Source organism: Phragmites australis, chromosome 23, assembly GCF_958298935.1.
Source record: "Phragmites australis chromosome 23, lpPhrAust1.1, whole genome shotgun sequence".
Classification (NCBI taxonomy): Eukaryota; Viridiplantae; Streptophyta; class Magnoliopsida; order Poales; family Poaceae; genus Phragmites; species Phragmites australis.
Window position 1 is genome coordinate 765,136 of NC_084943.1, and position 22,464 is coordinate 787,599.

The 22,464-nt window shown below is 40.4% G+C and overlaps 1 protein-coding gene across 1 annotated transcript; it reads left to right on the forward strand.

Moving 5' to 3' along the window:
• The first annotated feature begins 17,317 nt into the window (after nt 1–17,317).
• On the forward strand, nt 17,318–19,021 carry LOC133906294 (cytochrome P450 94C1-like). The gene has a single exon (XM_062348156.1). The coding sequence runs from the start codon at nt 17,394–17,396 to the stop codon at nt 18,909–18,911; it is 1,518 nt and encodes a 505-aa protein (XP_062204140.1). The 5' UTR covers nt 17,318–17,393; the 3' UTR covers nt 18,912–19,021.
• The last annotated feature ends 3,443 nt before the right edge of the window (nt 19,022–22,464 follow it).

Below are 22,464 nucleotides of genomic sequence, written 5' to 3' on the forward strand. Positions count from 1 at the left end.
ATCGATTTGTATTGTTCACTAAGAGGGTTGTTGCCCAGCCATATGTTGTCCTCCTATAATCTTATTTGAGAACCATCTTAGATGTTGAAGGTTCCCCTATTTTAGGAATTCACTTTTGACTTTTTCCCAGGGCAATTGTGACAATACACCACATTGAATTAACAAAGTGACAGTCTAAAAATAAATTTTGAATACTTTCATTTTGGTTACAGAAACTGCAATTGAGACTTCCATTCCAATTACGCTTTGCGAAATTATCTTTGGTCAAAATGACACATCTTCCTAGATACCACAAGAAAATCTTGATTTTGAGGGGAAGCTTGAGTTGCCACAACCATTTATGGTGGAAACTAATATATTGATTTATCAACTACCTTAGACACTAGATCGTTCCAAGCAGTTAGTTTGTCTCCTATGATTGATGTTCAAAATGAAATGTTGAGAGGTATAGTCCTCATCACCTTGGCTGTTATGGTATTTTTTCTCCTCATCACATTGTACATTGATTTGTATTGTTCACTAAGAGGGTTGTTGCCCAGCCATGTGTCCTCCTAGAATCTTATTTGAGAACCATCTTGGATGTTGAAGGTTTCCTATTTTAGGAATTCACTTTTGACTTTCATAAGGCCTGATCAGCAGTGTGAATCTCCTAGTTTTTCTTCCACTTGTGTGAGGGTTTTGGTACCCAAACATTTGTTTATAAGGAGTGATTGCCACGCCTCGTCCTCATTCAACAGCTTAAAAAGCCATTTGCTCAGGCGACATATATTCTTGACCGAAAGATAAGGTATTTCCAATCCTCCTTGGTCTTTTGGTTGGCATATGATGTTCCATCTTGCAAGTCCATATTTCTTTTATGGTTGCCGCATTGCTAAAAAAATCTGGATCTCAAATAATCTAGCTTTTTGAGCACTCTTTGAGGTATTTCGAAGAATGGCATCATGAAAATTGGTAGATTGCTTGAAACAGAATTTAAGCACTAATTGCCCCCAACAGGCGTATGCTTGCTTTTCCAGCTACGTAGCTTCTTTTCAAAGCCCTCTTCTACCCCGTTCCCATCACTGTTTCTCAATTTTCTATGATGTATTGGAATGCCTAGGCATCAAAATGGGTAAGCACCAATTTTACAACCAAATAATTGTGTATATTGTTCTTCGTGCTCTTGCCATCCCCATAACAAAATATTTCACTCTTGTGAAAATTCTATTTAACAAAGAATTGTCCTTATTATTTAGCATCCATATATTTTCTACACTGTCACATGATCAATACAAAATAATGCATTTGGGTCGTTATTAATGTTGTCGAGATGGCCACTGTCTTTTTCTTTTTGCACGAAAGGGCCACTGGGTTATTATTTTGATGGTACAACTTTTTTCCTTTTAATTTGAAATCCGTCTTAGAATTTTCAGATGCTTGTTATCTAAGCAACTCCATTTAAAAGTCACAAGCTTCTAGAGATCTCTCTGAACATGTGATGTCTTCAAGCTTTTCCAGCAACCATTTGTCCTTCATGCTTAATTTTTTTCCTTTTTAACTGAAAATTAAAAGAATATTATACACCCCACACACACTTGTACTAGAACCACATGCACAATGTTAGTGTGCATTTTACTATATATATAGGCAGATATTGTAAGGTTCTAAATGAGTTCGCACTTACACGTTTTACCAAGTTACACCATCGAACACTCATGTGTTTACTCTAACTAGGAGAGTGACGTTGCTACACCACATAACTCTTATTTTAAGCTCGGTCTGTGATGCCCTCGTCAATAAAAAAAACTACTGACAACAAAAACTAAACGTGCTTTCATTAATCGATCAAAGGTACCATATACAGGCTTAATTAGTCGCCGGCATAGTTGCATCGTCATGCAGATTCCAGAAAAGCTCGTGTGGTATCAGTGAGGCGATTGAGGTCCAGTATGTGGTTGTTGTGCTGTGCCGTGGAATGTATTACGGGAATATCTAACATTCCTATTAAAATTCTGGTGTCATGTATGAATCTTAAAAAGATGCTCCTAATATCTCATGCGTCTAGATGTAGAAAGAAACAAGTGTTTTTGAAAAGTCACCGCGCGCAATGCTGAAGGAGGAGTTTTTTCCCCTAAAAAATGGGGAAAAACTCGTACCCAAAGCGAGCAAAATCCTACGGTGCGTGCATGTCCATCGTTGCTCGGTGGCATTAGAAATTTTGAGTAGGCAGGATGACAACAAACGAGAGAGATATATACGCCTGAGGGGCCGTGCTCCTGGTCGCTGAAACGTGCAGAAATCTTATCGCTGGTCAGCAACCGCGGCGTGTGGCACGGAGTTAAAGTAGCAACCGCAATGCTAGCTAATCTACTTCTAGTCAGTCGGCTACCGGGAAGAGGAGAATATATGGGTACGTGTTGTTCGCCGGGCCAACTGAAAGCGTATATTTATATTCGTTAAATTAGGTTCGAATAATAAATACAAATATATATATATATATATATATATATATATATATTTTAAGATTATATGCAACCACTAAATCAGGCTAGAGCAAATTCGGATAATCCAATACACCGTATATGACAGGCAGGCCGCTCTGCTGCAACATGAAGTTTAGATGAGTTCTCTCTAGCTATCCAAACAAAATCTCCTCTTTCCTCTTCATTTGCTTATTTATCATTTCTTCATTTTCTGGGCAAGTGAACCTAAATTTTTCTCAAACATCAAGCAAGCTTCTAGGAGCCTCTTAAGCTCAAGTAAGTTGAAATCTCCAAATTAAATCCTATATTTAGAATTTTAGCTCAAAATGTTACCTTAAAAACCAAAATTGATCTTATCCCTTATTTTAATTTTTAATGAATTAGAAAATTTCGTCATGATATTTAGGTATGTAGCAAGATCTAATTGTATTTTTGATATTTAATTTAATTAGCAAGCTCCAATATAGAAACTTTATGTATGAGCGTATTTATCTTTCATATTTCTTTAATGAGTCATAGATAAGGGGTTGAATAATAAAGAAAAATTTTAGGGATGACACCAATAAATACTCATTAGAAGCGGACACGAAAGCATGCAAAAGGCGGCTCCTCCAACCCGGGCCAATTGCCGGTAGGAGATGATGAGCTAATTTATTTGTTGGTGATCGCAAAATCTTCTAGATGTTATGAATTTTGATTTACAAGAATGATATAATTGTAGATGGATAGAAGATGGATGTACGATGTGAGCTGTGTGAGCACAGAGTACAAGAGCGACATGGATTATTTCCTGGTATAAGTCGCGTTGCACAAGTAAAATACACAGTCTTAATACATGTGCTGTCTATGTGTCGATTGCGAGAACAAGAAGCAGTTTTCTACCACTCAGCAGATACATTCCCACTTGATACTAAGGAGCTTTATGTTTGGCTATAATCATTGGACCGAGCACGGTGAAACTGAGATCATACGGGAAGGACAATACATTGGTAGAGAAGATAAGGATTTGTGCACCGATATGCCATTTGCCGGAGATATATTGGTTGATGATGATCTAGAGGAGGTGTTGGTCGATGCTAACTCCGACGCCGACGCCGATGATCTAGAGTAGATGTTGTGTGATGGAGAGGGGAACTTCACCAATGAAAGAGAGTTTCAAAAGTTCTAGTGTATGATAGAGGACTCTAAAATACCGTTGTTCCTAGGTCGTGAGAAGGAGCACACAAAGTTATGTACCATGCTTTCACTACTATAATTGAAGGCAAGCAACAGGTGGTCTGATACAAGCTTCACAGAGTTGTTACTGTTCTGCATAATTTGCTTTCAAAGGGAAATGTGTTGTCAGAAAACACATACCAGGCCAAGCAAGTTGTGTGCCTATTGGGGTTGGAAGTGCAGAAAATACATGCATGTTCAAACGATTGGATGTTGTATCGTGGAGAGCATGCATACTTGGACGAGTATCTCGTCTGTGGTTCATCATAATACAAGTGTGACCATGATGATATCGATGATGAAGGAAAGAATAAAAAACCTCCTGTCAAGGTGATGTGGTATTTTCGTATAGTCCCCCGTTTGGAGCATTTATTCACGAACAAAAGACACGCCGAATTGATGCGGTGGTACACTGAGGAGCGCAAGGATGATGGAATGCTGAGACACCCCACTGATTCTACACAGTGGAGAAACATCAATAGAAAATACAAGGAGCCATTTGCAAAAGATGTGAGGAATATAAGATTTGGGTTGAGTACAGACCCGGCTAACAAGAAGAAGCACGACGTGGTTCTTCAAGGAAAAAGAAGAATTGTTGGAATGGATAATATTGTTGACGAGGAAGATTATAATTAATTCGATGCGCAAACTCCTTCCAGAGAGGACATCGACCTAGGTCCCATGGAAGACACTGACGAACCTCTTTATGTACGTTGTCATCATAATGAAAGGCGAATCGTTAAGACAAAGTAGCTAAATTATATTAATTACTATGTATGAATTTATTTTAGATGCAATTATACTTCACTTTTGTTATGTAAGCTTCGATTTGTAGTTTATGGTGGAAGATGTCTTTATTATTGAGCATATTGATTTTTGATTTTTAATAATGAATTAGCAATAGCACATGCTAGCACTATTGCTATGTATTACTATTTTTTATTTTGAATGAATTACCTATAGCTATAAGCATATTTATTTTCAATTTTTAATGATTTAAAATATTTATCGATGAAATTAAGATATATAGGAAGCTTCAATTATATTTTTTAATTAATTAGAAAGCCATAATATAAAAATTTAGGTATAAACAAATTTATTTTAATTTTTTATTTAATTAGAAAAATGAACCAGAAAATATAGGTATATACAAAACTTAATTTTGGCATATAGCAAGTTCAAATTTAAATAAATATGTATTAGGATTTTAGTCAACAGAATGTTAATAAATATAGATAGTAAAATCTCAATCAAAATTACTTGAGTAGCGCAACTGTTTGTTCGGTCTTACTTGGTGTAGGTCGTGGGTTCGAGTCTCTGCACACGCGCGAAGCTAAACAATTTTTTTTGCATCCTGCGGCACCAGCAGTGAAAAGGGTTTCACTACCGATGGATATATTGGGTTAGTAGTGAAACTACTTTCACTGTCAGTGGCCTTATTGTGCCGACAGTGAAAGTAGTTTCACTGCCAGTAGTCTTCTTGAGCCGGCAGTGAATGTACCATTTCACCGCTAGTGGTCATATTGAGCCGGTAGTAAAAGTCCTTCCCTATAAAATGGCTCGACGCCCTGCGCCCTTTTACACTTAAAATTTTTTCCCCTTCCCTATGCCCTCAACTGAAATGCCTCCCGACATCGAGGAGGCCACGCCATCGGAGGACCACGGGCCCGCACCGACAAGCTCGTGCCCTCTGTCCCTGTCCTTCTCGACGTCGACGTCATCCTCTTCCCCAGCGCCATTCCCATCCTCCTAGACACCCAGCCCGCGCACCCCGCCGCCCAGACCCTTGCCGTCTTGCAGGTACCGGTCGTTCTGAGTTTTAATTGTGTGCTGCATTTGACCGATTTGGGTTCCAAGAGGGTTCCAGTGGTGATTGTTGGGGTAACTGGTCGATCATGAGGACCACATTAGCTTGGAATGTTGGATTAAAGGAGGAGAGGAGAGGGGGTTCCAGTGGTGATTGTTGGGGTAACTGAATCATCTTTCTTACTTTCAAGTTTGTTGATGTGCTATGAAATGGTATAGCATCGATACATCATTGACATATTCGAAGAGAGAAGTAACGTGTAGATATTGCCAGCTGGACAAAGAGATTGATTTATTTAGTTATAAAGAGAGTTCATGTGTTTAATATAATCATTCATATGGCAATGTAAATCAATATTGTAATGTAATTACATATGCATATCACCAATGCAATATATTTGTTGATTTAGTCCAAAAGAGTTTAGCATGTATGGATATAGCCAACTTAAAAGAATATGTTTTTAATATAGACTCCTGGTTGTCCGTATTGTTTCTTGTTTTTCTATGTGTGGAACATATGTATGACTTGTTAGTTTCATGATCTTCAGTAGCAAAAGGTTTTACCTATGCTGACACTCTGTTTGATTAGGCCGCGGATAGGGTGCAGCTTTTTCAAGGTTGTTTTAGAATTAGAATTTCTGGCTCATGAATTCTGTGTGCATGGTCTTTGGTGGTAGTGTGTTTGTAGCATATCATTTTTGCATATTCTTTGAAATTTAGAACTACCATGACATGGTATGTTGTTTATCGTAGTTAGCAAAGTGGAGTGTTCTACAGTTAGGAGGAATACCACAAACAAGTTAATGGATTTAAAAGAGCATGTTATAAAGGATACAAGTCCAAACAAAAAGTTGTTGCGGCATACAATAGTCAAGTCATCTAAGCCGAGCTAAAATTGGCTAACTTCAAAAATAAAAAGAAGTGTGATTTCACGTGTAAAGATATCATAATCCTTGTTCTGTTTGTAATCATCATTATTTGTTATGTAAGATGATGTGACTTTTAAGGTCAATGTGTCAATTGTCATTACCTTTATGCCTATTTTGCTATACAAGATGTGACTTTTTGTCAAATGTGGTCGTAACGTACTCATTTATAATATTATATGTGTATGCATTCTATCTATCGACTACTTCATTGTTATTGCACTCTTTCGACAACCTCCCTCCCTCCCTCGTTGACTTTATCTCTATCTCCTTCCTTCCTCTGCTCTTTATATGTAGAATACTCAATTGCTCGTCGTCATCATATGCAGAACTCCCAGGAAGGGATGGCATCACCAAGTGCCACTCCAGCCCAGGTGTTAGAAGGAGATGCAGTGTTGTCGTCAAACATTGAAGAAGGTAGTGTCACGTCTCATTTTCATCCTCCACCACCTCCACCGAAGCCTGTTGTGCTTGAAGATGCCTTGAAATTTTTTATGAAAATGGCTAAAGCTAAATAGACGGGGGCAGCTTCAAGTAAGCCGCCGACTGACTATGAACGCATCAGCAAGAAGTAGGCCAAGAGCAAACCAGGCCTAATTATTAAAGAATGCTCCAAGCATTGCAGACTTCTTAGCTGATTCAAAAATAACAATAGAAGAACTAGCACGGTTTACTGTGAGAGTGGATATATCAAAGTTGGATGTTACATGGCCGTTTGAGTTGAGCAAACCTTTGGTCAAACCAGATATAGAAAGAAGCCTTACAACTCAAATGTGCCGATTACATCAGTGGTACTTGGAGGTTGGAGCAATCCAGGCAGGGTTTTCAGGCGTTCCCTGTAAGATACAGAGATGAATATTTTCTCAACGGAGATGGCTTCTTTTGGTTAGAATTCTTGCACTTATATGAACTGTACAAGGAAGATGCCCTTGATGTGGCTATAGTCAGAGCATGGACTCTGTAAGTGACTTATGCATATAATTCACGTTATGGAGATCCAAGCATAGGAACAAGACTTAGATAACAAAGTAGGATTCATCAATCCTGGGCTTGTGATCAAAAAACTTGTAACGAAGAATCCAGACTGCATCGAGGACTATTTATTGAAATGTCTGCTTTACCACCAATACAAGAAATTCATACTCTTACCCTACAGCTATGAGTACGTATTTGTGCGCCAGGGCGTCCTCATTTTATGGGTAACTTGATTCTAGTACTAATTTTCTTTGGTGACATATTATGCAGTTTTCATTGGATCCTCTTTGTCATCTACCCAGACTTAAGCAAGATCATTGTCTTAGACTCATAAAAGAGAGATAAGATGACTTACCAACACCTCATTGACATGCTAAACAGGTTAACTTGATCATTTAATCTTCTCGATTATTGCATCTAAGTTTAATTGGTATTCATATTCACGTACAGGGCGTACATAAGATACCGCAAAAAGAGTGTTATCCACTTTCCATTCAGGAAGCAGTACAATGTAAAAACTGACTTTCTAGTACACAATCCATATTCATATCTTGCATTTCCTACTGAATAAAAAGGTTCAATTCCACTGATGAATCATTTTCGCTTGAAGTGTATGAGGCAGTCACCAAGCAACAATCTCTGTGCTTTTTATGTTCTTACTTTCATGCATACATTTAGCCCAGATGGAGACGCTATTAGGTTCAATGATATTGAGGTATGAAATAACATATCGATGCATTCTTTTCAATTTCTACATGTGTTCAAGGACTAATTCTTTCGAATCTTCAAATGTAGCGCTTCAAACTACGCACAAGTGTGTTACAACCCGCAGAAATACATGCCCTTCAAGAACAGATTGCCGGGTTCTTCTTGAAACATGTTATCAACCCAAACGACTTGTTTCATGAACCGATCATGCTATCCATGCGTTAGAGACCTTCAGGTGATACCGTACCTTCTAGTAGAGAGTATGCGACAAGGAAAAAGGCTACCAAGGGGCTTGACAACATATTATATTTTGCCAATTAACACAATATTAATGAATGATATTAATTACTATTTATTAATGAATGATATGAATTACTATGTATGATGCAAAGTTGGTATTGTTGGATGACTCTTCGATAGAATGGCCTTACAATGATGATGCAAAGGAGGAGCAAGAAGTAGTGGACAGTAAGCGTGCCCAGGAGGAGGATGAGAGGCTGGCCCGTCAGTTGTGCGTTGTGGAGGAGCAAGAAGCAACGTCAAGTAAGCGTGCCTAGGAGGATGAGGAGGATGAGAGGCTGGCTCGTCAGCTGTGCACTGCGGAGGAGCAAGAAGTAGCGTCCCGCAAGCGTGCCCAGGAGGAGGAGGATGAGTGGGTGGCCCATCAGTGTGCTGCGGAGGAGGCCGAAGGATCAAACCGTAGAGGCATTTAGGCATCAGACTTCTATGTCTTTGACACGCCGGTGAGCCTAGTGCATAGGCGATGCTGGATTGATCAGGTGTGGTTGGGTCCTCTGCTCCACCACCATCGACCCTCTGGTGTCCCCGGACGTACACACGCCATCAATCGTCAGTGCGGAGACGTGGTCCTCATCACAGGAGAGGTAGAGGGATACTGGGCTGGCTCAACTCGATTGACTTTTTAGGGGGAAACCTGTGAGAACTATTATGTATATATGTGTGTTTGTTAATGCCTGACTTGTAATATGTGTTTATTATTATGTATTAATGAATGTGCTTTTATTATTGATTTACAGTAAATATTTATATCATTGTATGCATGTATTGAGAGAGAGATCGAAAGATCAAGGAGAGAGAGGGAGTACAGAGAGGACAGAGAGAGGGAGGACCGAGGAGGGAGGAGAGGGAAAACACTACCGGCTAAAACCTTCAGCCAGCAGTGATTCTAGTGAATCACTACCGGCCGAAGCCTTCATCCGACAGTGATGCCTTGGGTATCACTGTCGGCCAAATCTTTTAGTCGGTAGTGATAATCCCCTTCATTGTCGGTCTGATAATCCCCTTCATTGTCGGTCCACCGAGCTGGTAGTAATAGTCCTCGACTATCACTGCCCGTTGCCCACTGTCATCTCCAAAACCATTAGTGAAGGGGGTTTTGGAGCCGGGAGTGAAGAGGATTTCTGCAGTAGTGTGGCAAATTTGAAACACTTGTTGAATCTGAACCTAAGAAGGTTGTTTTTAAATCTGCTGGATTTTTATCTTCTACAATGAATGCAAATGCTATTTCTTCTTCTAAATCCACACATCTAGTTAAGTATAATTGCACTCATTGTGGTAGATATGGATATTTAGTAGATTTTTTCTTTAGACTAGTTAAACAACAAAGGAAAGAAAAGTTTAAGGCTAGGTCTAATTTCTGAAAGGCACGTGTTATCCCTCGTGAGGTTGTTGCACCTCATTTCTACCTTAGGAGAAACAGTCATCACCTTTTGCTACTCGTGTAACTCACCATGAGCCTACTCGGGCTTCTCGGGTTAAGACTACTCAAGTTGCTAGTGTTTCTCGAGTTGAACCTACTCGAGCTTCTCGAGTTGAGTCTTCTCGGGTTACTCATATTTTGCCTACTCGCATTTCTAGTCGGGTGACTCAGTACTAGATCCCTAAGCCTTATTACAAACCCTAGTACTGAGGCCTCGACATCTTCTGGTTTACTGTAGGTTTCTCGAGCGAGGAAGGAGAACATTTGGCTAGTCGATTCTAGATGCTCACACCACATGTCCGGTGATAAGAATTGGTTCTCCTCCCTTGTACGTGTATCTCATGCTGAAAGTGTTACTTTTGGAGATGCTTCTTTTACATTAGTTGTTGCAAATGGTATAGTGCAAGTAAATGACAAGTTATGTTCAAGGGTGTTGCTCTAGTCGAGAACTTGAAATTTAACTTGCTTTCTGTCTCACAAATGATTGATGAAGATCTTGAGGTGTGTTTTAAGAAAAATAAATGCAAAGTACTAGATGCTTCAGGTGATCTTGTCATTTACTTAGATGTCTTGTTTTGGAAGAGTTTTTAAGGCTGATTTTGATGCATCATCTTCTTCTATTCTTAGATATCTTGTTGCTAATGTTTCAAAAGATCTATTCTTTTAGCATCATAGACTTGGTCATATTGGTTTAGATCATCTCACTCGAGTTAGTGGTTTAGATCTTATTCGTGGTTTGCCTAAGCTTACGAGTGATAGCGGATTAGTATGCTCTTCGTGTGAACATGGTAAAATGCATTCAAGTTCATATCCACCTATTATCACAGTTATGACAAATGCACTCGGTCAACTTTTGCACATTGATATTGTTGGTCATTCTAGAGTACAATCTTTTAGAAATAAATGATATGTACTTGTTATTGTTGTTGTTGATGATTTCTTTAAATACTCTTGGGTTTTCTTTATGACATTTAAGGATGAAGTTTTTGATCATTTTAGGAATCTATTTCTTAGATTGTCTGTTGATCTTCCTGGTTCACTTAGAGCTATTAGAAGTGATAATGGAACTGAATTTAAAAATTCTTCTTTTGTCATTCTGTGCCGAGAAAGGTATTGAACATCAATTTTCATCGTCTAGAGTACCTCAACAAAATGGTATAATTAAAAGAAAGAATAAAACTCCGGTTGAGATAGCTAGGATCATGTTAGATGAATTTTCTACTACTAGGAGATTTTGGGCTGAAGCCATATCTACATCTTGTTATATTTCAAACCGTGTTTTCGAGTTATGGTTTGGACATAGGACTAGTGTATCTCATTTTAGAGTTTTTGGCTGTAAGTGTTTGTGCTCAAATCTAAAAATTTGGATAAGTTTAAGTCTAGATCAACTGATGGAGTTTTTCTTGATATTCTGCTCATACTCGTGGCTATTGTGTGTTTGTTTTGGAGACTAACAAAATTGTGGAAACCTATGAGGTTACTATTGATGAGGCTATTCCTAGAAATAGATCAAGTGATGTAGGTACATGTACACATATTCAGGGGAAGTCCGAGAGCATTTTTGTGGATGATGATGAGGAGGGTGAGGATGAGATTTTAATTCCGATGACACAGTCAGCTATAGATCTCTTAACACATTAGACTACTTTGGCTACAGTTGGACATCCTCAAACTACTATATCATCTGTGCATGTTGAAGGAGAAGAAGATATTGATTCTAGAGTCAATGCTCCTTTGCACATTAAGCAGAGTCATCCATCTGATCAGATAAATGAGTCAAATGGTCCAGATTTATTGATTCTAATTCTCATGCTCATTCAGCTTTTGTTGCTTCTTTTGAACCCAAAGCTGTTACACATGCATTAACTGACTAATCTTGGATCAATGCCATGTATGAGGAACTTGAAAATTTTGAACGCAACAAAGTCTAGAAGCTAGTTGCACCTCCTCCGGGTCATACCCTTATGGAAACTAGATGGATTTTAAAAAATAAATAAAGTGAGGATGGTGTTGTTATTAGAAACAAAGCTAGACTTGTAACTCAGGGTTTTATACAGGTAGAAGGGCTAGATTTTGAGGAAACTTTTACTCTGGTTGCTAGATTAGTAGTCATTAGAATTAATTTAGCGTTTGTTGCATCTAAAGGTTTTAGATTATATCAAATGGATGTCAAAAGCACTTTTCTGAATAGCTACATTAATGAAGAGATTTATATTAAGCAACCCTATGGTTTTGAAAATTCTAAATATCCGAATCATATATACAAGTTGTCTAAAACTTTGTATGGTTTAAAACAAGCCCCTAGAAAATGGTATGATAAGCTTAAAAATTTATTGCTTGAAAAGGGTTTGTAATAGGAAAAGTGGATAAGACGTTGTTTGTGCTCAAGCATGGTAATGTTCAACTATTTATTTAGATGTATGTAGATGATATCATTTTTTTGTTGTTCTTCTCATACTTTGGTGTTTCAGTTTTTAGAAACGATGAGTAGGGAATTTGAGATGAGTATGATGGGTGAACTAACATACTTTTTGGGTCTTCAAATCAAACAAACCAAAGAAGGTACTTTTGTTCATAAAAATAAGTATACACAAGACCTGCTACGACGTTTTGAGATTGAAAATAGTAAGCCAATTATGACATTTATTGGAGCAACAACAACGCTTGATATTGTTGAAGATGGTGAGCCAGTTGATCAAGAAAAATATAGAAGCATGATTGGATCACTTTTGTATCTCACCGCTTCAAGGCCAGACATATAATTTGTTATATACTTGTGTGCACGATTTCAAGATTCCCACGTGCTTCACATCGACAAGCGTATGGCACTCAAGACTTTGGCATATGGCTTTCTATTTCTTCTTGTATTAGCTTAAGAGCTTTCTTTAATGCTGATTTTGGAGGTTATAGAATTGATAGAAAAAGTACATCTGGTACATATCATTTCTTAGGTAATTCTCTTATTGTAGGGTCATCTTGGAAATAGTCTTCTGTTGCACAATTTACTGCTAAATCTGAATATGTAGCTGCTGCTAGTTGTTGTTCATAAAATATTTGGGTAGCTGCTACACTTGAAGATTATGGGGTTAATTTAGAGTGTTCCAGCATTAGTGTATAAGTATTGCTAAAAACCTTGTGCAACATTCTCGGACTAAACACATTGACATTAGATTTCATTTTCTTAGATACAATGTTGAAAAGGGGAATATTGAACTTCTTCATGTGGATACTGAATACCAATTGGCAGACATTTCACAAAACCTTTAGACTCTTCTCCTTTTACTTTTCTTTAGAGAGAACTTGGTGTTATTCATCCTATGGGATTATTTTGAGGGGTCTTCTTATATCTTGGAGCTTGTCAGAGTTTAAAAATGAGAAAACAACGAAATATGATGAGCATCATATCTGATACATATGTGACTTTTAAAGCTAATGCTTATGCTATATAGGAGTTTTTGCACATTCATATCTCTATATGTAGGATGTAGTTTTTGTTATGGCTTTCTAAATCGAATTGCAACTTGAATTAAATATTGTCATGGTTAAGCTCTCTTGATTGTTTTAATCTTTGATAAAAATGCTATATGTGAAAGACTCAAAGAAATGAAAAAATGTTGAATACTAGTTGATAGGAAAAAAGATCAAGGAAGTATGTATTACCACACTTCTTCTTTACGAGACTGCTTATCATTGCACTTTGATATGAACTTGGAAGAAGTCGTGTATGACCGTAACCATTGTCTTAAGCTTCTGATTGTCTTTGACATAGGCTTGACATGGTTGGATAGAATAAGGTTAATGATGCTTATAATTCCTTGCCAAATAATATGAGATGTCTCTTGACAGCACAATTGGTATCTTATTATATGTGATTTTAATTAAAACAATGACATACTTTTTATATCTATATTTTTGATAGCATATAATTTGTGAATTCGAGTAGTTGAGATTGTGAGACCATGGCTTACAAATAAATCATTAATTATACTTGATAAGTTGTGCTCACACTATATTTTTATATGTGTAGACGAGTTGGTGCAGATATTCTTGATAGTGTGGCTTGGTCGAGTATGTGTTATATATGTGGCTGATCTACGATGCTCATTATGATATAAACAACAAAATTATTTGATTCTCTCTTTTGAATTTTTGATGAAATCATTGCCAAAGGGGGAGAGAGTTATTCATTCAGGAGAAATTTTTGTTTTTTCTTCAAAGGGGGAGAGATTTTCCATGTTGGAAATTTTTCTTTATTTTTATTTCACTTTGCGTTTGATTTTAAAAGCAAGTCTTGTTTGTTAAGAGGTTGCCAATGTTCACATGAGGGTTGCCAATATTTTCATTAAGGGGGAGATTGTGAGATCATGTGATGAAAAATTAGTTTGGATGATGAAATTAGCAGAGCAAAGTGATTTAGCTTAATGACATTATGATAATGTTTATGAGTTACTGAGTTGCTACTTAGATATGCTTATATGCTAGTGTTAGCGTAGAGGTGATGTAATATACTCGTGTGAGTAGTGTTGCGTGAACTGATCTTGAGTCAAGTCGAGAAGGACTTGTGCTCTTACTTGTTTACTGATTCATGTGCAGGTGTTGCTCGATGGCGAACGTGGTTGATGATGGATTGGAAAACTAAGTTCAGGGAGGAACTGAGGTTCAGCGACCAGGTTCAGGAGGAACTGAGGTCGTAGTGATCGAGGATGCCATACGGGATGTTCTGGCTAGGGAATAGTGTATATGAAGACAAGGTTGCATGTGTGCGACTAGGTGCATTGTAGAGAAGGGCAGACATATGCGAGGTCGTGTACAACCAGATTGTGTGTTCGGATGATGGAGTCGCTCGAGTATATGGCAAGGTCAGACTGCCGTCTGATTGGTCGAAGAGTCCAGTCCATAAGGCATTGAGTGCTTGTCAGAGTTGGACTCGAGCATGAGTTATATTCAGTTATGGGTGGACGTGTTTTGGTATGGTTTATGTCCAGGTAGGATACGACCAGGTTGTTTTCAAACCAAGGACAGTTTGGAGAGCTATATATTAAGAGGGTCTCGGTCAGGATAAGTAGAGTCATGAGCGAGATAAGATTTAGACTTTTGATTTAGGAAGTAGATCTATATATGGTTTGAGATTTCATGAAAATCTTTGTTGGATGCTTTGGAGAGGCACCTTGTAAACTCATCTATGCAATGAAAATCAAGTTTCGTAAGTTGATGAGTTGCTGATTTGAAATTTTCTTTTTGTTCTATATTCTGCGTACTTAGTTTTTTTGCGATCAATTTCATATTTCTATAAAGCTTCATCTTGGTTTAATCCATCCAAAACCTTGCTATAATATCTAGTGTTTGGTCTAAGAAAATTTTGATTGTTTTGGTTTTATCTTGAGTAGCTTTTTGATCAACTCGACTAGGTTTCGATCTACTTGATTTTGGTTGATACAGTCTGCTTCGATTAGGAATAATTCTTGATCCATATATACGATTGACTCGATTCTTATTGGGTTAGTTTCTTACTTAAATATAGTTTTAGCTATCCAAATTTGAGGGCAATCAGAACAACGGATCGTTCTCTACATTATTTTTACTAGAGTATGTACAATCTATTTCGAGTGAAATACCGAGTTTAAATCAATTTTTGATTGGGTGAATTAATGGTTTCCGCAATCATTCACCCCCCTCTGATTGCCTTATTAGAGTATAATCGATCCTACAACCCTCTTCAATGGTCGTCCGATACCACAAGGATACGCCAGGGTACACATAGACAGTGTAATACATAAGTACCGTAAAAGCAAGCTGGATTATCCTGGAGAGGCGAGGGAAACGAGGCTCTCAAAAAACATAGGCCATTACATCTTGTGGCACAAACGCGACATATTGTTTGATGAAGACACAAATGAGTCTGGGTCTAGAGTCGTCGGACGCACCCAGATGACCTCTACCTCCTCCTCCATCGCATCCATAGCCACACAGAAGCTCTCCACCTCCTTCGTCGTTGCCTCCACAGCCACCACGAAGATCTCCAACCCCTTCGCCACCACCTCCTATCCCACTTCAGAAGCTGGTAGCACCTGCACAAGCTCAGAAGTCGATGTCATCTCAGAAATCGACTTCGTCATAGCGGCGAGCAACAGCTAAGAAGCGGGGAAGTCAACATCTAAGAAGCCAGCATCTCCTCTGCCTTATGATAAAACTGATGAGAAAATTAGAAGGAATGTGAATGCCGATGTCACTGCACACTTCAAACGTACTGAGCCAGAGAAGAGTGCTATCGACCTAGCAACGGTCGCCAAGTTTCTTCGGACTTTGGCAAGACATATGGATCAATCGCTAAAATCTAACTACGAGAGCATCATGGGTAAAAAAACAGTTGAGGAAGGCATCGATCGAGAAGGTAAAAAAAACAAAGAGCACTAGAACAACAAGAAGAATTAGAAAGAAACTTTCTAATTGAGGTCGGAATGACAAAATAAGCCATTTATGACAAGTCCAAGGTTGAAAAGGTAAAATCTAAATGGCAATTTAAGCTTTACGAATCACTGGTCGAGTCTCTATTAGAGCTAACAACCCAAATACGGATATTCCACGCCTGGTACTTAGAACAGTCGAAGGCCGGTAGAGAAATGTTCGCATTCCAATACAGACATTGTGATTTCCTCCACGAAGACGGCGAAGTCTGGATTCATTTTGATAAAATATATCAACTATACCACCAAGACATCCTCGGCATTCAACTCATTAGTTTGTGGACTCTGTAAGTGTCTTATATTTATAATTCACAATATAAATTCTTGTACCATTAAATTGAATGTCTTTACTTCTTGTGTATGTAGAATAGAGATACATACATGCGGTTAAAAGGGCATCAGTGAAGTAGGATTCCTCGACCTAATGAAAATAAATCAGACCATGGTCGCCACCCTATCACTGGCAACCGAGGATTATGCACTTGAATTTATTCAAACGTACCAATTAAAGAAATACATACTTTTATCTTATAACTTTGGGTACTTGTTTTCCTCTATATTTGTACTACTTCTTTTTTAGCATTACGACGTTAGGATTTAGGACCAATTATCTATGATAACATATGTGCATATTTCACTGGGCCGTTTTTATCATCTAGACTAACTATATCAGTATCGTTGTCCTCGATGGAAAAAAATCCAGTAGCCGAATACCAACCCGACGGTAAATGTATGAAAGACAGATATTGAATGTTATGGTATGGAAGACAAATAATATGAGATTGAATTTATTTTTGAATGTATGGAAGATAAATATTAGATGTATAGATATAGAAGACAAATAATATAAGATTAAATGTATTTTTGAGAAAAGAAATAGATCAAACTTTACATAGTAATCATTTAATCAACTTAGATAAACAGTAAAGATTGATTAAATCTATTATAACATTTATATTTTATAAAAATATAGATAGGTAATGTACGTGTCCTATGTGCTTCTTCTTCAGCTACCCACGTTATATATAGACATGCCTCCTGAGTCTTCCGCGCAAACTGACATTTTTCTCCCCTTCTCTCGCTCTTACCTGCTCCAAAATCCCCTTCAAGAAGAGCCATGGATGCCATGGAGTTGTCATGGGCCGCACGGTGCTCGGGCATGGCGTTCTTCGGCTTCTCCTTGTGCTTGGCGGCCCTCGGCGTGGTGCTCCTGCTCGTGCGGCGGTGGCCGTGGTGCAGCTGCCATGTGTGCCGGGCGTACCTCACGGGGTCGTGGGCGAGGGACTTCACCAACCTCGGAGACTGGTACGCGCACCTGCTCCGCGAGGCGGCCACCAGCACCGTCCACGTCCACGTCCTCGGCTGCACAGTCACCGCCAACCCGGCCAACGTCGAGTACATGCTCAAGACCAACTTCGACAACTTCCCCAAGGGCAAGCCCTTCGCCGCACTTCTTGGCGACCTCCTCGGCGGCGGCATCTTCAACGTCGACGGCGACGCGTGGCGCCACCAGCGCAAGATGGCCAGCCTCGAGCTCGGCAGCGTCGCCATGCGCTCCTACGCGTACAAGATCATCGCCCAGGAGGTGGAGACCCGCCTCATGCCAGTCCTCGCCGACGCCGCCGACAAAGGCACGGTGGTGGATCTGCAGGACGTGTTCCGGCGCCTCGCCTTCGACACCATCTGCAAGATCTCGTTCGGGCTGGACCCGGGCTGTCTCGAGCGAGAAATGCCCATGTCGAAGTTTGCCGACGCGTTCGACACCGCGTCGCGGCTCTGTGCCATGCGGGGCGCGGTGGCGTCGCCGTTGGTGTGGAAGATGAAGCGTCTGCTTAACATTGGATCCGAGAGAGAGCTCAAGAAGGCCATCAAGCTCGTCAACGAACTCGCGGCGGCGATGATCCGGGAGCGCCGGAAGCTGGGCGTCGCCAACAGCCACGACCTCCTGTCCCGGTTCATGGCCTCGGCAGGAGACGCGCACGCCGTGGACGACAAGTACCTCCGCGACATCGTGGTCAGCTTCCTCCTCGCCGGGCGCGACACGGTGTCCTCCGCTCTCACAACGCTCTTCATGCTCCTGTCCAAGAACCCCGCCGTGGCGATCGCCATGCGCGCGGAGGCCGGAGACGATACTACGCCGGGCACCTACGACTACGAGCAACTCAAGGACCTTCACTACACCCACGCGGTTCTGTACGAGAACATGCGACTGTTCCCGCCCGTGCAGTTTGACTCCAAGTTCTGCGCCGGCGCCGACGTGCTCCCGGACGGCACCTACGTGTCCGGGGGCGCGCGCGTGATGTACCACCCCTACGCCATGGGCCGCATGCCGCGCATCTGGGGCGCCGACCACGACGCGTTCCGTCCGGAGCGGTGGCTCACGGGCCCCGGCGGATCGTTCGTGCCGGAGAGCCTGTACAAGTACCCGGTGTTCCAGGCCGGCCTCCGCGTGTGCCTTGGCAAGGAGCTCGCGGTTACCGAGATGAAGGCGGTCGGCGTTGCGGTGGTGCAGGCGTTCGACGTAGAGGTGCTTGACAAGAATGGCAGTGGCGCCTGCGCGCCAAAGTTCGTGTCAGGGCTCACCGCGTCCATCAGTGGCGGGCTCCCAGTGAGGATTAGGAGAGTTAGAAAGTAGTCATTTGATAGAGTTTCTTTCATGAACAAAGTGGAGAAGCGATTCAATGTACATAGATTAGAAAAAAGCAGAGGGAAATAGCAAGTTGATTCGAAAGTTCCATTCAGAAATTCCGTCCATTTGATGTTGCTTTTCTGACGTTGCAATGCAACAGAAAGCTAACTGCGGAAACCATAGCTATACTGTTGGCTAACAATTCTTTTCATTTTCAGAAAGTTACATATGGAACTTACATACTCCTTTCTGTATTTCAACTTCTTTTTTTTTCCTGCACCTCTGTTTCAACTAGTTTAATTAATTTGTACACTAGAAGCAACAGGGAACCTGCAGTGACTGGTTGACCCTATTTTGTTTTTTGCACAAAGATGCAAATTTATCTCCAGAGCACAGACAACTAAAGTGCATGTAGCACTAGAAGATAGGCAGGTAGCATCACGGCATTGCAGAACTCTGCTTGCAGTTGCAGACATAATATGGTGAAAACGACTGATTCTTGTATTTATCTCTTCTCTCTCAGTAGATGCAAGTAATGCTTAATGGTGCTGACTAGATGTTGCTGAATTTTTAGTTGATGTGAAGTGAACTCATACATCTTATCTTCTATTTCTCATTGTTGAGTTGAAGAGTAGTCGTATCCTAGAATAAGAATTCAATTAGTGACTCTTTTGGATAAGCATTTTGGATAAGCAAACAAAAGACAATAAACGTGTTGGAAAAATGACATCCAATTCCAAAGATGATATATGCAATATGCAATATGCTATCGTCATGAAAGTCTGAATTTTCTACAGCACATGTTTACAGCGTCTTTTGCAGCTGTCCTTGTTTCTAACCTTTTTTCTCCTTCTACCAATCTTCCTGACTCTTCTCCAATTTCCAAACAGGACGTTGAGGTGCACTTTGTACTGGTTCATTCACATGAATCTTATCTTAAAATTAAGGGAAATTGAACTCTGACCTGCGGCTTGAAATACGGCCGAGGTCAGTTTGTTCACACCCTAACAGCCTGTCCATATCAGCTGCGTCACTGACAACTAATCTTCTACGTAAACCTGATTCTTCCATTAATAACTTCATACTTTCTTCCTGCACAATCAATTGCTGATGGGATTAGAGAAGCACAACGAATACAGCACGTCAAAATTTAACAATATACCTTATCCTAGTTGGTACCCAATCAACAACTTGCTCTGCAACGTGCGTGATGAAATCACCTTGATATTGCCAGAACTTCTAGAATCTCGAAGAAATGTTGGGCCACATTGTAGAATAAAATCCACATATATATTGACAAGAATTAAGCAACCAATTGTTCCAGAAGAATTCCAAAGAAAACGAGACACTAATGAGGATTATTTTTACTGGAAAAAGCACACACTACTGAGCAATTTTTCGGTTAGTTGCTCAAGCTTTTCACTTGAGGAAAAATAAAAGACGCTAGCTCCCTTACTAGTTACTAGTGATGGAGTTGGAGCATATATCTGCAATTGGTCGGTTGGCTATTCCTTCACAACTCTTTCAAGTTCAGAAAGTTGAAGGTAGCATGCGCAGTGAGATTTGCTTTGCTCTTTCCATCCATTGCTCATTTGTGCAGTCTCATCCTCACATACGTGATGCTTCATTTCTCTCGTGACTGGATAGAGTTGCTGTAGTTCAGACATGGCTGCAAAATGTTCTAGTTTTGTAGCGCAAATGCGGCCAGACAACTTAAAACGGCTGCACTTGCTCAGTTGCTCATGTTCTGTAAAGCTGTTAAAGGAAATTGTTCCAGCTCTACATCATGAAGATGCACATAGCCTTGTCTTTCTTCTGCTCTGGATTTCTGTTCGTCTCAATAGAGAATCAAACGGAACTTATTTTCTGGCCTTTTTTCTTGGTAGTGTAGAATTGTGAATTTTGTGCAACCTGACAACAAGAGATCACCTGTCCTTTACCGAAAACTTATTCTCTTTTAATAAAAGCGTGGATATACTTTTGCCCCAACAGAAGGGGTTACATAGTTTGTATACAACACGCTGAAAAAATATCGTGTCAGCCCTTGCCAGACGATCTACAGTAAGGGCCTATTTGTTTGAGCTGGAGATTGTGAAAAGCAGCTTATAGATTGTAGATTGTAATAAGCTGGATTGGAAAAGCTGGATTGTTGATTGTTACAATCTGGTGGAAGACGGATTGCTGGATTGTTACAATCTGTGTGTTGGATTGTAACAATCCAGCTTTTCCAACCAGCTGTTTGTTTCAGCTTTTGGATTGTGATCACAATCCAGCTTTTACAATCCAACTGTTTGTTTCAGCTTTTAAATTTTGATCACAATCCAGCTTTTACAATCTGAAACAAACAGGGCCTAACAAGCAAAGTGAGGATTCTGAATCTTGTTAGTTGGCAAAGGGATAGACTTCACTCTTCAGATCATTCTCTGGACTTGACAATCACAAGATAGCAGCAGCCTCCTTAACAGCTACCACTGACTAAACAAACAACCCAATGGATGTGATTCTTCCGGGCACGCTGTTACAGGTCACTGGAACATATAAGTGTTGTGATCTTCTTTATGCGCTAGACCTATACACGTGATTCACTTGCATCATATTGTTTAGATAAAGTTGGAGAGATTTGCATAGCTTTTTTGCTTTTCTCTCAGTCTAGCATACCAGCTTTAAATTAAATTGACAACTAAGATTATCACGTTAAGATTTTGCTTGGTGTCGTCAAATCCTAATTTGCCATCACGGGCGCGTTTTGACTACCACCCATCCATGGTCGATTCGCCGGTCGGCGCCACGCGCGGGAGGACGACGAAGGCAACGGACGAACCATGCATGAACGCGCCCGCGAGCCATTACATGCAAGAGTTTAAGTTGAGGCTGGATGCTCCGGCCAGTGTGCAGCGCCGTGCCCGGCCGGTGGCGACCCATGGACTATGCATGCAGCACGCGGCGTCACGATAGCCCTGCCGGCCGGCGAAGCAAGCGCGAACGGACGAGGGCCATGCATGCCTGACCGCCTGACGGTGGCGCCGCCGAGCTCGACTCCGTTCGTTCCGAGCCATCCAGGGGCGCCGCACTGGGCCCCGGAGGCAGCGAGGCGAGCGAACAGGGCCGCGCGTGCAAGACGTTTTCCCCTCGATTGTTCTGCCAAATCGCGGCGAGAAAATGGGAGAAAAAAACACAGATGTGGGTGATGCAACGAGTAAAAACAGTACAAATTTAAATCTCAAAGGCAACCTTTAGAGATAGAGAGTTAAAAAGAGAATTTTTGGGTTCGGGGTGGTCGGTATTAATGGAAGTATCGACCACCCCCTGACCTGAGCTCGTATTTCATTTCATTTCTGGGCCAAATCACGATGAAAAGATATATTAAAAATCGCAGAGCTGGGAGGTATGATGGAGAAACACCATAAAAAATTCATACTCAAAAACAAACTGTGGAGGGAGAATTAAAAGAGATAAATTTCGGACTCGGGGTGCTCGTTATTTGAAATACCTGCCCTCCTCCTTTCCGAGTATTTCACTTCATTTCTCTATCAATTCTCTATGATAAAATTTCAAATAA

Bases quoted from the DNA above. Each gene is read 5' to 3' on its own strand.
- LOC133906294 (XM_062348156.1), top strand. From the start codon at position 17,394: ATGGATGCCATGGAGTTGTCATGGGCCGCACGGTGCTCGGGCATGGCG.